Source organism: Melanostigma gelatinosum (assembly GCF_949748355.1).
Source record: "Melanostigma gelatinosum genome assembly, chromosome: 1".
Classification (NCBI taxonomy): domain Eukaryota; kingdom Metazoa; phylum Chordata; class Actinopteri; order Perciformes; family Zoarcidae; genus Melanostigma; species Melanostigma gelatinosum.
The window spans coordinates 1,440,142-1,459,091 of record NC_136634.1 but is presented as its reverse complement, the minus strand read 5'-3'; the positions used below and the strand labels follow the sequence as shown (position 1 = coordinate 1,459,091).

Here is an 18,950-nt window from a genome sequence, read left to right as displayed (position 1 = left end):
GAGCTCAGACTGAGGAGAGAGAGTGTTTCACTGTTAGACTGCTGGTTTCTCTCTCACACACACACACACACACACACAGCAATGCCAGTTGGAATGTCAGTGGTGCTCAGAGAGACTCCCTCCTCTTTTGGAGGCGGGGCTTCTAGTTATTACACAGCCCCCCCCCCCCCCCCCCCCCCTCCGTCCTACATGTGGTTTTCATTGGGGAGCTCAGAGGCCCGACATCGCTCTCTGTTTCTTTCTTTGCTGCCTCTCTCTGTTCTGTCGGGTCATGTGGTCTTCTTCCCTGAGGGGGAATGAAAGACGATATACAATAAAAAAATAACAATCCACGACTGAACAACAACCGTCTCCTTGTCAACATTTGCCAAAGCAGCAGATTATCAGAAGACGTCCGTTTGTTATTTCTCTCCATTCATTAACAATACAAGTATCAATCGTCATGTTTGTTTCTATTCAACTGTCTTTCAATTTTAAGAAAACTTTTGAAATGTATGAACAATAATTCATTAAATTAGGCTCGTTTCCATCAACTGGTTTGGAGGAAATATACTCGGCTCTTATTTTTAGTCATTGATCTTCGGCAAACTTTTTCTCTCTTAATTTTGTCATCTGTTTCGTTATTTATTTAATGTGAATAAGTAAAACAAACGTACATGCGTACTTGGGTAACGACACTTCTGTAGTTAGTTTAACCCAAACAAGGATATTTTCCGAACTAAATATGTCACGATATGATGTTATGATCTTTTCATGAACCTCAGTATTACGATCTTTTCATAAACCTAACTAAGTATTTTACAATCTTTTCATGAACCCAAGTATTACGATCTTTTCATAAACCTAAGTATTTTACGATCTTTTCATGAACCTCAGTATTACGATCTTTTCATAAACCTAACTAAGTATTTCACGATCTTTTCATGAACCCAAGTATTACAATCTTTTCATGAACCTCAGTATTACGATCTTTTCATAAACATAAGTATTTTACGATCTTTTCACAAACCTAACTCAGTATTTTACGATCTTTTCATGAACCTAAGTATTTTACGATCTTTTCATGAACCTGACGAAGTATTTCACGATCTTTTCATAAACCTCAGTATTTTACGATCTTTTCATGAACCTGACGAAGTATTTCACGATCTTTTCATAAACCTCAGTATTTTACGATCTTTTCATAAACCTGATGAAGTATTTCACGATATTTTCCTAAACCTAAGTATTTTACGATCTTTTCCTAAACCTGACTAAGTATTTCACGATCTTTTCATGAACCTAAAAGTATTTTACGATCTTTTCCTAAACCTAAGTATTTTACGATCTTTTCCTAAACCTGACTAAGTATTTCACGATCTTTTCATGAACCTAAAAGTATTTTACGATCTTTTCATGAACCTGACTAAGTATTTCACGATCTTTTCATAAACCTGACTAAGTTTCATCTAACGAGTGGATATTGACACACGTCGCTGGACTTTAGGGAAACGCACACGTTCAGGACTTTTCCTCAATCGGGCTGTTCAGCCAAATGTTGCTCAGATTTATAAATCTTTATTTTAAATTGTAGTGACAACCCAAACATACCAAACATAGTACTTATTATGGAATAGTACACAACATTTCTTGAATATATATTTGATGGGACTGTGCAGCCATAAAAACATAGAACTATTTTCTGTGCAGAACAATATTGATTGTAATAATGTAAACGTCGCCTCTGAAATGATAGAGATCCTCTTTAATCTCGACGGGTGACATGCAGCTCGTTACGTCTTTGTCTCGTCGCTGCCTGAAGCCCTCAAACAGAACGCTGTTACCACAGTAACCCACTCATCGCCAGTCACCCCTGGAGCGTTGGTAAGCCTTGCTCGGTGGCACGTCAACAGACAAAAGGGCATTCTGGGAAGGAATTCATGGCTCGGACGCCCTTCTTGCTCCTGCTCATAAAACAGAGCTGCTGTTTCCAGCAAACACGGGCTGACCTGAACACAACCTCGACACTCAGACGCTCTGGAAACAAACAGCAGCTGAACTTCCTCCAGCGACGCTCACAAAACACAGCTCATCGTCATACAGTTACAATAAACGCTTGTCTGAGAAAGAAAGGCCGATATGATGATCTGACACGGCGCTGCTGCCTTCAGGGGAAAGCAGTGAAGCCACAGAAGTTACAACCGTTACAGCAGGAAAGCATCAGAATACTTCCTCCATCACAATAAACTACAAACAACGAGTTCATTATTAGAACTCTTGATGTAAAAGTGAGCGTCTGAATGATCGACTCGGCCTCGTGAGAACTTTGACTCAACAAACAGGAAACGATGACGTAGCTTCAAATGTTCAGCTGTTGGAAGCAGAATCAGCGTCTGCTGAAGACAAAATCTGATTTTAACATCAATACTTGAATAACTGTATTCTACTGTGCTGTTGGAAGAGATGCACATTGATTCAATCGTTCCTTCTTATTGTTAATCCTGTGATTAATAATGATTTGCAGCTCTGAACTCGACTCCCTTTGTATCGTCACACGTGGGTTTTTATCTCCTCTTCTCTGCTGGAGAACAAGCATCTCCGTCCATCAGCAGAGAGACGTTCTCCGTCTGCCGCGTCGCTTTCAGCTCAAAGCAAACAGCTGCTTTGCTGTTCTGCTGATCAGCGGTCAGGATGCAGCTCGGCTCCATCGCGCTGCTGCGGCACGTTTAAGAGTTGAAGGCTCGTTTGTGCAGAAAGACTTCACTACACGCCGGCGCCTGAGAAGAGAAACATTTCTCACATGATCACGTGACAAGTTCATTAAACTGTGTGCTTCAAACAAGCGCGTGTTTTTGGTGGGAATTAAGGAAGTACATTTACTGAAGTACTATACTTGAATATGTCCATTTATACTTCTATTCTATTACATTTCAGAGGAACATTTACAGCCGTAGCTACGAATGACGTCATAGATTAATATAGAAAACTGTGTCGAGCTTGTTTTCTCCCTCTGAACGTCTCACATGGTTTCATTTGAATCACTGTTTGAAGCCCAAAGAGGCTAAAATGATCTTACAATAACGCAAAGATTGAAGAATTACTTTGTGTGTCAGAACTTAGTGCATCATCTCATGACCCCGCAGATTCATCTGGTGACCTTCGGAGGGGCCCGACCCCTCGGTTGGGAACCACTGGACTAAACTAACTGTGTGTAAAGTAATTAAAGTCTCTCAGCTCCAACATTAACATGCTGCTCGAACATTGATGCTCCTCTGTTCATTCTAAATGCACGACTTTGAATCCTAACTCAGCCTGAAGTTAGTTTCCAGCTCGTTGGCTTCGTCATGATGTCGTATCGTCTGATTGGTACTGGACGAGTATGGAGTCATAAGAGTGCCATGAAAACAAATCGCAGTGATTGTTGAAGAGGTTTTGTATATTTGTTTTACACACAAACTTCTTCGTATCTTTGGAAACTTAAGGCATCAACAAATGTAACTTTCTCTTGAAGTTTGATTCTCGAGGCTCAGCTTCTGAACTTCAACACTTTTCCAGGTTCAAAAGAAAGAAAGTCTGTTTTGCTTGTTTGAGTAAAGCCGGATTAAAGCTGCAGATCTCCTCCCGCCTCCACTCAGAGCGCTGACCTGCAACCCACAACGTGTTCGATGCCAGAGCGCTCTCATCACCACTCAGCGCCAGAGACTTCCTCTCCGACACCAGAGCCCAACAACACCGACGACGGGTTCAACTTCCCCGCTGGAGCTCAGGCACAAGTCAACGCGGCAGCAGGAAGAGATGTGAGGAAGACGGGTCGAGTGGAACCACGAGAAAAAGTCTCTTCTTTTTAAAACTGCTGAACAGTTCAGAAGCTGAGCCTCGAGAATTAAACCTCAAGAAAAAGTTACAATTTCTGATGCTTTAAGTTTCCAAAGATACATTTTGCGTCTCGTTTCTTTTTACAGAACTTCTTGAATAATCATTATATAACTCTGAACTTTATTATTGGATGGTTAAAGTACCAAAAGTAAAAGTAGTCATTATGCTGAATAAGATATTGTCATACTGTTGGATTATGATTGTTAACCATAGACCTGATATACAAAGTGGACGTCGTCGTCATCCATAAGTTTGTGAAATGATGTTTTGAAGCCTCAAATTCGGCATTTTGGCCGTCGCCATCTTGTCTTTTTGCAACCAGTTTACTGAGGGAATAAATCAAGAGAGAAGTAGAGTCATCTTCTCATAGACTTCTATACAACCAGAGGAGTCGCCCCCTGGTGGACACTAGCGAGAATGCAGCTTTAACGCATGAAGAACCAGAGGTTGCCGCCTGTTATTGATGCATTCATCTCTTCAATGTTGCAGGAACAACAGAGAGTCAGCCGAGTATCTGGAGGATTCAGTTTCACTTCGGATGATTCAAAACGAGGACAAGGAGCCGACGAGGGAAAAGAGAGGTGTGTGTACAGTAACTCACTCACTTCATGCTGATTTCTGTGCGTCGGGCTTTTCTTCAACATGATCACTTTGTTGTTTTCTGCCCGAGGCGGTAAATAAAGAGCGGCTGCCACGGACACCGGACTCGTGATGAAACCGCCTCAGGACACACCGGTGGAAGATACTCGCATGTTTTACTACACTTAAAGAAGTAATACTACAGTGTAGGAATACTCTGTTACAAGGAAAAGTACTGCATTCAAAATATTACTCAAGTAAAAGTACAAAAGCATCAATCATCACCCAAAGTGAAGTACTCGGAACAACATAATGTGGATTATAATTATTGATGGATTAATGTGTTCACCACTTTATAATTGGAGCTCATTACAATGACTTTAATCAGTGCCAGTAGTCTAATCTATAATATTTCATCATTTATTATTTTATTGTATTTGGTTTCAACAAAGACATTGTTTACATTTTCAAGAAGCACTTTTAATTTTAAATGTAAAAATATGAAATGTAAGTACAAAAGGCATGCTTTCTTTCTACCACTTTTATTTGTCTCATTTATAAATGAAGGTTTTCTGTTTTTATTTATTTTAAAATGTAAAACCCTTTGAGCTACATCATAATCATCAGAATATTATTATTATCTGAACAATCTGAAGCGGTCAGTAAAAAGCAATACATTTAGAAGTATATAAACAATTAAATATATTTATATAAATACATCGTAAACATACGTCCAGCACTTGAATAGATTTAGTAAATAACATTCATAAGAAATAAAGCACTTACTTTCCATCGCTGGAGAGAAACAAACTAAATGATTTTACACATTTTACAAATGCTTGTCAATGCAATTATTGTGTTTCATAAAGTGTTTTTGAATGAACATCGTGATTTACTGACCTTGTAAATATCTGCAGAAGAAGAAACCAGTGAAGCTGAATGAGCAGAGTCCACTTCCAACCTTCTTCATGTGGCTCAGATCCCAGAGCTGTGATTGACAGCTGATTGAACTCAGCTGTCAATCACAGCGCTGTGATTGACAGCTGATTGAACTCAGCTGTTCACGCTGACAGACACTCACAGCTGACTCATCAACTCATCAGAGAGAAATAATTCACCTTTCCTGTCTGATGGCGCTCGTCACTCTCAAGCTACTTCTGAATATCCAAAGATATCTGCATGAAATCCTGGAAACACGACGAGTATTACTGTTACACAAAGTACGCACGTGTAGTACTTTGTTCACTCTGGGACATGATACGTGTTTTTACTTGTTCCAGCTTCAGCTGTGTGACGTTCAACTTCGACTCAAGAAAAGAAAGTGTTTCTGTGAACTCATGATGTTGAGTAAAGTTGACTAATGTGGACTTAAATATGTCGACTTCACCCGTTTACGTTCTTCTTGTGTAAAAACTGAAATATTCGAGTAAAATCAACTCACTTGTGAGTGTTGAGACATTTGTGCTGAACTGTAGGAAACCGCTCGTCACAGTTCAATGTTTGAAACAAGAAAAGACGTTTTAAACCAGAGACAGACAAAACAAAATGTGGTAACAGCATCTCCACTGAAGCATGGTTCAGCTGTCAGTGTTCCTCTCACGCAGACCACACAGCCTCCTTCATCCTCCCGTCCTGGAATCCTCTTCCGCGGGACCACCACTGATGCTGAACTCGCAAAACACAGAGACACTGACAACTGCAATGGAATGCTTGTTCCAGTCGGATTCACAGTCCCTGAGGAAATCCACCGGGACCGACTCCGCAAACGTCAACGAACCGGACGCACAGCGGAATCACGCAGAAGCCTCCAGACCTCCTCTGATTGGCTGACTGCAGATCCTTTCATTTGAATTCTCTTTGCTAATCACGCCATCGCTGTAATCAATGTCGCCCCCTTCAGGCTGGTCTCATACAGCTCCAGTTAAGCTGTTAACCTCAGAAAAGTAATACATGTAATATATCCTGTGAAATCATTTTGATGTTGTCTACGTAATCTCAAATGGCAGGGAGATGGACGACCTCTCCTCCAGATGTTCGTTCTCCGTGTGAAACAGGAAGTCAACCTTCATTTATTACGGTACTCATGTACCTTCAGCTGCGGTACTTCTCCAGTTATTTTTAACTCAACGACAATATTTAACGAAATAAGTAGTTTTGTTGAGTTGTTTCCTGTAAAGACGACATTTTATTTTGAAAAGACTGACGAACGTAAATCGACACGTTTTGCTGTCGATGCTTGAGAGGCTCACAGATTGTCGGACGCTTTGCTGAGCAGATGCTTTTGGATGAATTTAGATCAAAAGTTGGGAAGTCTGAGTGGATGGAGGTCAAACATGTGACTTTCAACAAGGAGGCCGACGTTTGTGTCTCGTGTGAAACCAAAAGTCCTGTAAATATTCGTTTACTTCTTTGATATGAATAAAGACTTTTCTATTTGTTTGTAGATCACAATGCTGTTCAGCCAGTGAACGAGCTGTTCTGTACATTATCAAGCTGCTTCTGGTCACTTGACCCACGCTGCTCTCTGTGGACCAGAGACTCAGCTGGGATTGTGTTGATGAGTCATCAGAGGACCTGAATTATTTATCGGGTAACTGGGTCGACATGTAGCAACACAAAGATGACTGCATTTTGATGCAGGTCTGAATCCTTAAGCAGAACATTTGTTGTCAAAAAACTATAAAAAAATGAATGCGATTGAGTATGAACTCTCTCAGCTTTCTCTTTGTAGAAGCAGGAAACTGAAGAAAGTCTTATTTTAGGGTGAATCCGGTCCATCACGATCACCATTAACTTACTGACTGTTTTACGGTAACTTGTGGGTTTTCTAAGTAAGCTGCAGCATTCAATCTATGTTTTAATAATTCACTCACTCCTTTTTTGATGTTTGAGAAACCAAAGATTGTTGCACACAGATGACCACACACTAAACGTTGGGAGTAGAAGAACTGAACAGAGTGGGTAGATGACGGGTGTTAACATCAGAGTTTTGGCCTCAGGGCCTCAGGGCCTCCAGGCCTCCAGCCTCTATATCAGTCGTCCTATCGGACTCCGTTTCAGGGATGTCTTGTATCTGCAGCTGCAGCTCTCTGGAAGGTGACAGCGCTGTTTGAAACCTGGTCTCCGATGTGCAACCCCTGCAGGTTGGGTTGCGTTCAAGAGCCCGCCAGGTAACGAAACCAGCGCTTTCTGCAGAGGAGCGTGGGCTTTTGGTGGAATGCAGAATTCAGAAAAGGAATAAATCACCCATCCAGATTTGACAAGAAGCGTGCAGAGAGGCTCGACAAGCCTGTGAGCTGAAAGTGAAAGCATATGGGACAAACAAGGGGAAGTTAATGAGATTTTGAGCAGGCACTGAATGTTATGGCACCCCTTGGACTTTAACGACGACCTCCAGCGGGCTGGACGTAACAACCCGAACGACTTTACAGCCTGGGTCGGTGATCAGCACGTGCTTGGGTTACGGTCACGAGGTCTGCAGGGAGACGGCAGGACAGAGCGATAAATATCCGAGTCAGCAGAGTGAGGTGATGGAAAATATGAACGGACAAAAAGTCAAATATGAAGTGGTGGAAGAAAGAGAGAGGGCACAATCCAATACAAATATTTAAAAAGAGTCTGAAATATGCACCAAGATCATTTCCCCTCAAAAAAGGGCAACATATCCTGATATAACAATTCATATGATATCTTACAAAAATACTCACACTTTTTGTGCGTTTTCCTCCAAAAAGTCCAACAATTTCCGCTCTTTACAGACAGATTATTTTGAAAAGACTGCATATATCCAGTCTTTTCAAAATAAACTCCTGGTATAGGGATCGCTGGTTGTTAAACACATCCAACTCCTCTCCCACGCTGTGTGGAGTTTTCGCATCTTTATACTTCCTCATTCATGATTACGTTGACCACATCATTTCGTGGGATGTCTACGAATCATGGCGCATTGTGTATCGTATCTACGAACAGCTGGATGAGACCAGAAGTGCTGCACATCAACTTCAGCTGTTTCTGCATATGATTCCTCTTCTATCACACACCAGACATTCACTTTATTCTCTTATACAATCAATACAAATATGTTTAAAAGTACAACAATAACTACAATATATTGCACTTGACTTGCACACAATCTAAAATCAACCTGAGCTTCTGTTCAGAGCGGAAAACAGAACAAACACGCCACCTAGTGGTCGTGAACCTGCAGGACGACCTCAAACAGCTGAGCTCTGTTTCAGCTCGTCTTCCTGCAGGCGAAACCAGCGAGGCTTTATACTTTATCATGACGTTCCTCATGTGTTCAGAACACATTTGTATTTTGTCCTGAAAAGCTCCAAATTGTGGTGGGAAATAGTCACACTTCATCCTTCAGTTTATCACAAACATTCAACATCAACACATAAAGGAACACTTCATCCTTCAGTTTATCACAAACATTCATCATCGACACATAAAGGAACACTTCATCCTTCAGTTTATCATAAACATTCATCATCAACACATAAAGGAACACTTCATCCTTCAGTTTATCACAAACATTCAACACCAACACATAAAGGAACACTTCATCCTTCAGTTTATCACAAACATTCAACACCAACACATAAAGGAACACTTCATCCTTCAGTTTATCACAAACATTCAACACCAACACATAAAGGAACACTTCATCCTTCAGTTTATCACAAACATTCAACATCAACACATAAAGGAACACTTCCTCCTTCAGTTTATCACAACCATTCATCATCAACACATAAAGGAACACTTCATCCTTCAGTTTATCACAAACATTCAACATCGACACATAAAGGAACACTTCATCCTTCAGTTTATCACAAACATTCATCAACACATAAAGGAGCACTTCATCCTTCAGTTTATCACAAACATTCAACATCAACACATAAAGGAACACTTCATCCTTCAGTTTATCACAAACATTCAACACCAACACATAAAGGAACACTTCATCCTTCAGTTTATCACAAACATTCATCATCAACACATAAAGGAACACTTCATCCTTCAGTTTATCACAAACATTCAACATCAACACATAAAGTGACACTTCATCCTTCAGTTTATCACAAACATTCAACACATAAAGAAACACTTCATCCTTCAGTTTATCACAAACATTCATCATCAACACATAAAGGAACACTTCATCCTTCAGTTCATCATAAACATTCAACACCAACACATAAAGGAACACTTCATCCTTCAGTTTATCACAAACATTCATCATCAACACATAAAGGAACACTTCATCCTTCAGTTTATCACAAACATTCAACATCAACACATAAAGGAACACTTCATCCTTCAGTTTATCACAAACATTCATCAACACATAAAGGAACACTTCATCCTTCAGTTTATCACAAACATTCAACACCAACACAAAGGAACACTTCATCCTTCAGTTTATCACAAACATTCAACATCAACACATAAAGGAACACTTCATCCTTCAGTTTATCACAAACATTCAACACCAACACATAAAGGAACACTTCATCCTTCAGTTTATCACAAACATTCATCATCAACACATAAAGGAACACTTCATCCTTCAGTTTATCACAAACATTCAACATCAACACATAAAGTGACACTTCATCCTTCAGTTTATCACAAACATTCAACACATAAAGAAACACTTCATCCTTCAGTTTATCACAAACATTCATCATCAACACATAAAGGAACACTTCATCCTTCAGTTTATCACAAACATTCAACATCATCACATAAAGGAACACTTCATCCTTCAGTTTATCACAAACATTCAACATCAACACATAAAGGAACACTTCATCCTTCAGTTTATCACAAACATTCATCATCAACACATAAAGGAACACTTCATCCTTCAGTTTATCACAAACATTAAACATCAATACATAAAGGAACACTTCATCCTTCAGTTTATCACAAACATTCAACATCAACACATAAAGGAACACGTCATCCTTCAGTTTATCACAAACATTCAACATCAACACATAAAGGAACACTTCATCCTTCAGTTTATCACAAACATTCATCATCAACACATAAAGGAACACTTCATCCTTCAGTTTATCACAAACATTCAACATCAACACATAAAGGAACACTTCATCCTTCAGTTTATCATAAACATTCAACATCAACACATAAAGGAACACTTCATCCTTCAGTTTATCACAAACATTCATCATCAACACATAAAGGAACACTTCATCCTTCAGTTTATCACAAACATTCATCATCAACACATAAAGGAACACTTCATCCTTCAGTTTATCACAAACATTAAACATCATCACATAAAGGAACACTTCATCCTTCAGTTTATCACAAACATTCATCAACACATAAAGGAACACTTCATCCTTCAGTTTATCACAAACATTCAACATCAACACATAAAGGAACACTTCATCCTTCAGTTTATCATAAACATTCAACATCAACACATAAAGGAACACTTCATCCTTTAGTTTATCACAAACATTCAACACATAAAGGAACACTTCATCCTTCAGTTTATCACAAATAAGTTGTTGTAAATTCTTGTTTTGCTGCATTGCATGTTGTACGGTTTTGTTGACATCTGTTTTGCATAACTCACTGCTGGTTTCATACATTCACCACACACACACACACACACACACACACACACACACACACACACACACACACACACACACACACACACACACACGCTGTCACACTCCTTGTATGGAGCTCTGAGCTCTCGGCCTCTAAGGTTTCCTCAGTTTCTAACTTTATCCTGTCGTTCTGCAAAGGGGGGGGGGGGGGGGGGGCGCCTCAGAGTTATATTTGGATCATGTGACTTCACCAAGACGATGCGTTCTCTCTTCATCAGTCTTCAGACTGAGGTTTAAATTTAGTATGAAACGTCTGGAGTTCAGCTGAACTCATCACATCCATAAATATATAAATATAATATTTCAAAGCAGTTTTAATATTTAAAGCATGATAAGATACAGGGGTAATACATTTTGTCTCTAAAATAGCCTGTGGTTTCACAAATAATACATATAACATCGTCCTTTTTTGACTTTTTATTATCCGTGTTTAAAATTATAATTTTACATTTACATAATGTATACATATATATATATATATATACACATGAATACATATGTACTGTGTCCTGGTATACACAATCTCATACATAAGAATTAAGTCTGAAGTAACATTTATTTCAATATATTTATATATTATTTGAATTCAAGTTTGATTTTCTCAAAGTATTCCAACAGCGTTCAAATGTTTTTTTATATTTTATATTTTCACCCTACTCCTAAATGTACTATACATACATATATTATATTTACTGCTGCACAACAATTTCCATCGGGATAAATGAAGTCACAGCTCATCTTATTTCATGATTATCATCATCATCATCATCATCATCATCATCATGACTAATGAGGAATAAAAGACGCGTTCAGTGTTTGTTGGTAGTTTTCATACCGACACGAATAAAAACAATGATTTTATAACTGAACTACCATTTTCTTTTCATTTTATTTCTATTTCCGACTGTATGGAAGTCAAACGATGCCGTTGTACAACTTTCTACTCCAAATTTTTAAAAAATATCTATTTATTTTTCACAGATATTTAGACTAAATAAATCATAGAATAAAAATTTTAAATATAGAAAATAACAAAGTTAAAATATAGAAAAATATTTTCTAATTAAAATATAATAGTTTGTAGACAAATCACGTTGATTTTAGTAACAAAAATAAATAAATACATTTAAAAAATCCAATACTTCCTGTTGAAGGCTTTGAACCCGGATTTAGACCTTTGTGTTTGCACAATAAAAGAAGGTAAATGAATACAATATTACTTTACACTCACAAACTACAGAGACTTTATCTTTGGTGCCGGATGAAACATTTCTGTTGCTGAACAATGCAAATAAAGACACCAAAATACTTTTCTTCCACATTTGACTTTATTGTTTCTCTTGAACGTGGTTCATGTTGCTGTGAATGTTTCCCTGAATGTGTGGAGTTTAAGACTTGCCGTTGTGTGTTGGTGTGTGAACCTCCTCCTCCCCAAAAAAAGTCCATCCAGACAAACAAACTAATTCAAAAGGAAATCCTCAAAGCAGAGCGACTCCTCAGACTCGCTGAGCTGCTGCAGTTCAGCTCCGTCTGGTTCAAACCAACAATAAGACACGTGGAGTTCATACAGACAGGAAGACCAGCAGCGGCCGTGCCGTCATCTAGGAAGTCTCGAACATCTTCTTCCTGTCGGCCTTGTCCTCGATGTTCTTACGCCAGTCGCCAGCGGCTTCTTGCGGCTGCAAAGGAGCATTTTTTAACAATATTAAGAGTTATTTCAATCAAAATATACACAAGTAATTCAAATGCAGAAAAAACAAAACATATATATCGAATGTATATGGACGTAAATGAAAAGATAAATGTAATTTTCAGTCCCATGTATTCCCATGCACACATGTTTTTATTCTCTTCAGTACATTACTGAGCACGAGACTCACCTCCTCCTTGACCTCCTTCTTGACCTGCTTCAGGTTGGCCCTCAGGTCCAAGTTGACCGTGTGCTTGGAGCCCAGCAGAGCCTTCAGCATGGTGTCGGCCGACATGCGCACTTTCCTCAGAGCGGGTTTCTTCACTCCTCTCAGGTCCACCACTTTGATGTTCAGGTCTTCAATCTGAGAGAAGAAGGAAAAGAACGATGGAAAGGCTCGTTGTTGACACTCACACAACTAATGATCGGTCAGAGACCGACATCGAGACAAGAGACCAGCGGTGCACGTGCTGTTGTGTAATATTCAGCAGAAACTACAGCTAGAATGAAATCTAATTGTTGAGGATACCTGAGAAGATATCTGGATGAGCAGCCACAATGATGTTGAAAGTCATCTGTGGAAAGCTTTGATTTGAAGGTGAACACGTTTGTTTTTAAGACTCCATTGACGGCTTCAATGTTTGATGAAGTTCAGTATCAGTCGCTTCCTGTTGGAGGAAATGTGCGACGACTGGAGAACTTTCAAAGATCTGGGACTGTGCAGCTCTGGAGGGATTCTTGGAAATAAGTTTGAAAAAATAATAAATTGCCATCCTAATGTTTCGACTTGGAGAAGCATCCCTACGTGTAACGGGAAAAACAGCAAAGATATGAACTGCCGATACTTTCACTCACTCAGATGGAGCTTATTCTACACAGGACTCCTGTTACGTTGTTATCTGGATGTATGGAGTCATAGGAGTGCCATAAAATAATGAATCGGTAAAAGAATAGGACAAATAAAAACATAGGAAAGAACAATCACACGTATTTTCATTTATTTTCACATTTTGTTTGTTTATTTCTGTATATATTTCTGTATATGTTTTTTGTTTTATTTAAATGACAGTATATGTGTCGGCCCGCCAAAAGCCAGTTGATGGAACGATTGGCCCTTCACGGAATATTAATATCAACAGAGAAAAGCAAAAACAATAGGGAACTAAATAAGCAAAGTAAAGGGCTGGAAAATGTAACATATTGCAATATATAAAAATAAATAAATAAATAGTATATTTTCAAAATATATATAATGAATGTAAATGTATCATAACTAAAAATACAATTGAATAAATAAAACGTTTATAATTGCTCCTACCTTTAGTTATTTGTATTCCTATTTCCACACGTTTTATTCAGTGAAGTATTTTGCTCGATGTATTCCGACTTTTTTATTTAGCTATCAGTTATTTTATTTATTCCTCTTTAGAAATGTACATTTCCTTTTATGGCACTCCTATGACTCCATAGAGTGCAGTCAGGAAGGAAGAAAGGAAGAAAAGCCTGTTTAACAGCATGTTTTATGTCCCTGACGTTGAAATTGAAATGAAGTTGTGTTTGGTTGTTGGTGATGTCAGAGAGCGGTCACCTCTTTGTCGGCCTTCTGAACTTTGGACAGGATGTCGTACCGCTCCTCGTCGATCCTCTCGATCCTCTCGTTCATCTTCTTGAGGTAGTCCTGTTGAAACAAGCAAACGCACACAGTTCCCGTGTTACACACATGTACGTTCACCTGTACACCGTAGCACGTGCAGGTGAACGAACATACAACTGCACATGAAACGACAGGTGAGCTGACATGTGTCCAATATGAATTAATATCTGAAGATAAAGTGACGAGCCCTTTAAATATCAACTGCGTTTAAAGTGTACACGATTAGTTTCAGTGGTGGAATGTAACTCAGTACATTTACTCAAGTACTGTGGGTAAGTACAATTTTGAGGTACTTTACTTGAGTATTTCCCTTTTGTGCTACTTCCTACTTCTACTGTACCACATCTCAGAGGTACATATTGTACTTTTTACTGTACTATTCATAATAATAATAATAATAATAATAATAATAATAACAATATGTATTTATGTGTTCCTTCTGCAGCAGAAGTACTTTTACTTTCGGTTCTCTGAGTATATTTTGAGGTTTATACTTTAAGTAACAACACAATTCAGGACTTTTGTCCTTATTTTTCCATTGTTGACTGTTCCTCCAAGATGGCGGCTCTGTAACAAGCCGTGGCTCTGTAGCTCTGTGGTTCTGTAGCTCTGTAGCTCTGTGGTTCTGTGGCTGTGTGGCTCTGTGGTTCTGTGGCTCTGTAGCTCTGTGGTTCTGTGGTTCTGTGGCTCTGTGGCTCTGTGGCTCTGTGGCTCTGTAGCTCTGTGGTTCTGTGGCTCTGTAGCTCTGTGGCTCTGTAGCTCTGTAGCTCTGTGGCTCTGTGGTTCTGTGGCTCTGTAGCTCTGTAGCTCTGTGGTTCTGTGGCTCTGTAGCTCTGTGGCTCTGTGGTTCTGTGGCTCTGTGGCTCTGTAGCTCTGTGGCTCTGTAGCTCTGTGGTTCTGTAGCTCTGTGGCTCTGTGGCTCTGTGGCTCTGTAGCTCTGTGGCTCTGTAGCTCTGTAGCTCTGTGGTTCTGTGGCTCTGTGGCTCTGTAGCTCTGTAGCTCTGTGGCTCTGTAGCTCTGTAGCTCTGTAGCTCTGTGGTTCTGTGGCTCTGTAGCTCTGTGGCTCTGTGGTTCTGTGGCTCTGTGGCTCTGTAGCTCTGTAGCTCTGTGGTTCTGTGGCTCTGTAGCTCTGTGGCTCTGTGGTTCTGTAGCTCTGTGGCTCTGTGGCTCTGTAGCTCTGTGGTTCTGTGGCTCTGTAGCTCTGTGGCTCTGTGGTTCTGTAGCTCTGTGGTTCTGTAGCTCTGTGGCTCTGTGGTTCTGTAGCTCTGTGGCTCTGTGGTTCTGTAGCTCTGTGGTTCTGTAGCTCTGTGGTTCTGTAGCTCTGTGGCTCTGTGGTTCTGTAGCTCTGTAGCTCTGTGGTTCTGTGGCTCTGTAGCTCTGTAGCTCTGAGGCTCTGTGGCTCTGAGGTTCTGTGGTTCTGTAGCTCTGTAGCTCTGAGGCTCTGTAGCTCTGAGGTTCTGTGGTTCTGAGGTTCTGTGGCTCTGAGGTTCTGTGGCTCTGAGGCTCTGTAGCTCTGTGGTTCTGAGGTTCTGAGGCTCTGAAGGGTTTTGATGGATGCTGGTCTCACCATCAGGGCTTGGTGGTCTCCGCTCATCGTGGGGGCGGGGCAGTTATCGTTCATGTAGGTCTCTTTAGTCGCCAGGTCGTCCACTTTCTCCTGGTCCAGCCATTTCTGAGCGATGGACAGGATCAAACTCTGCAGGACAAACGACATCATTTCATTGTTGTTGTTGTTATTTCACACGCTGAGAACTCAAACCAGCACAAAAGCATTCAACTTGAATTAAAAACAGGATCTGAAACTCTTTTTAAAGGATGAACACCAAATGCAGATTAATCTGCTGCTGAAAAGAGATTCACGTGTTCACTAAATGAACTCATTATCTATAAATAATATGATCAGCTTAATATCTGTATTAATGACCAATTAATTGACAATTAATTGCAAGCTGGTGTCATAGAATGCAAACAATAAGCTTTAAACTGTTGAATTTAACACAAATGAACAAAAATGTTAACGATTTCAGTGATTTAAATATATAAATATTCATAAAGATGTATTTTTAAACACTTTTTATCAATAATTCAGATCATATAATGAGCTTATATTATTATGAACACCTCATTTTTTAACCAGGACTGTAATAAAATGCCCCGATATTTACCTTCAGGTGATGCCTGCGGCTGGAATTCATCTTTTTTCTGTTTGAGAGTGAGATCATCATCATCACCATCATCATCATCATCATCATCATCATCATCATCATCATCATCATCACCACCACCATCATCAATCATGCTTTTCTTAGAACAAGTGACATGTTGTCTTTAAATGATGTAATGGTGATTTTTGGTAGAACGTAAATGAAGAAAGTCAAATCAAAGTTGTGTTCATTGGTCTGAAAGAAGACGAGTCTGAAGACACACAGACCAACGTCACTACATTTGTGTCTGAAGTGTCACTTTAATGGATTGTGAGCCAGAATCTTGAAGATTTCTGTCGTGATTTCTGGATTCAATTGTAAAAACAAAACAAAACGTTCCACAACAATGTTTTTTTGTCTTTTTACAGTTTCCAGAAAACAGTCTGCGCTTGTAAAAGAAGATGTTTTTGCACTAAAGCTGATCAGAGGCGGATGTTCACACTTACTCAGACATCTTGGCCTTTTGTTCTGCGCTTCACGAGCTGCATGAAGACACACGAGAAGACAGTGAGCGGAGGACACATGAAGACACACGAGAAGACAGTGAGCGGAGGACACATGAAGACACACGAGAAGACAGTGAGCGGAGGACACATGAAGACACACGAGAAGACAGTGAGCGGAGGACACATGAAGACACACGAGAAGACAGTGAGCGGAGGACACATTTGGGTCTTTTAGAACTCTGCTGACCGCCGTACGTCTCAGATCAGGATGCCAGCGTGAGGTTCTCAGCGTGAGGTTCTCAGCGTGAGGTTCTCAGTGTGAGGTTCTCAGCGTGAGGTTCTCAGCGTGAGGTTCTCAGCGTGAGGTTCTCAGCGTGAGGTTCTCAGCGTGAGGTTCTCAGCGTGAGGTTCTCAGCGTGAGGTTCTCAGCGTGAGGTTCTCAGCGTGAGGTTCTCAGCGTGAGGTTGTCAGCGTGAGGTTCTCAGCGTGAGGTTCTCTGAGATCAGCAGGTTCTGCTGCTCCGATGGATGTCGGGACTATTTGAGCCGTAACGGGATCCCAAAGCACAGCTGAAGAGCAGCGACGTCAACTGAACTAAACTGGGACGCTCGGGATCCGGTGTCCCGTCCGGACGCGTTACGACCGGATCGGGTGAAGAGTTCATTCAGAGGAATTCTCCAGCGGAATATCGTGAACTGAAGTTCATCTTCGGCACCTTCAACTTACTTAGAATGTTAAAATACTGGCTCCAAATCAGGTGGAATGGAAGTTCACATTCAAAATTCAGCTTTCCAAACAGTGACTAGCGGTGATTTTACCACATTTAACATTTACATGTTTCTGAGTTTCTTTCACTCAAATTTTTACACGCAAAATAAAAAAGGTGAGCTCCAAGAAGTGAGACGACCAGCCGCTAAATCCTGCAGAGGAATAAGTTCACTTATTAACCATGATTCATAATCTGAATTATCATTGAAAATGAATGAGCAGTTATCATAAAACACAACCAGTACGCTTTAAACATACATGTTCACGTCCCGTGTAAAAAATAAATGAAAGGCACAGACTTTGAAAATATCGGTGATTCAAACGAATACATTTGCTCTTCTTCAAAAATATGTTTTGTCAAATTCTTTCTGCCGATATGTGTCTGACTCCAAACCCTTTAAAGAACATGTAAACGATCATTCAGGCGACATCCTGACGGGACGTGTTTTAGACCTGTGGGATTCTACCAGCGAGCTGCAAACAGCTTCAGGACTCAGTGCGCCGAGCGGCTCCCATCGATGCAGGTCTCAGGAAAAGGTCACGCGTGGGCAGAAACATGTAGAAAGTGAGTTCAGGATATCAGGAAGGGTCAGAGGTGGACGAGCCAACAGACACCATCTCAACCTCTTCAACGAGGGATTCTAGAAACAGTCCGTTGATGCGTGGCTGCTCGCAGAGAAGCTCAAACACAAGAGACAAAGTTCAAAACGCTCACCTATCGACAGGAGCAAGAAGAAGAGATCCACGACACACGGGATGAAGAGGAGCCACTGCCAAAGCCACACCGTCAAACAGGAAATAGGGTTTATATGGCGGGAATGCGACGCCTCAGCAAAACGCTCAGATCCTCTTTATGGAAATGAACCCGAGCAGACCAATGAGCCGCGAGCTCCTGAAATACACCAGCCCCCCCCCCCCCTCCCATGAGTCGACTTCAAGCTTCAAGATGCTCACAAGGGAGTGTGTGTGTGCGTGGGGGGGGGGCCTGTGTAACCCCCCAGGGTCTTTGGAACCAGGACCAGAAAAAGAACTTTCTGATTTCAACCTGAAAATACCCCTTAAAGGGCCAGCGTGTAGCATTTATTCAGGGGC

The 18,950-nt window shown here is 40.4% G+C and overlaps 1 protein-coding gene across 1 annotated transcript; it reads right to left on the bottom strand.

Annotated features, from left to right (window-relative positions):
- Nucleotides 1-12,402: 12,402 nt before the first annotated feature.
- On the bottom strand, nt 12,403-18,661 carry LOC306783343 (troponin I, fast skeletal muscle-like). The gene is made up of 7 exons (XM_079276941.1): nt 18,574-18,661; nt 17,091-17,126; nt 16,606-16,642; nt 16,008-16,136; nt 14,375-14,464; nt 12,977-13,150; nt 12,403-12,775 (listed from the first exon to the last, which is right to left on the bottom strand). Exons 2-7 carry the CDS (start codon nt 17,096-17,098, stop codon nt 12,698-12,700), a joined length of 516 nt encoding a protein of 171 aa, XP_079133067.1. The 5' UTR covers nt 17,099-17,126; nt 18,574-18,661; the 3' UTR covers nt 12,403-12,697.
- Between the last annotated feature and the right edge of the window lie 289 nt (nt 18,662-18,950).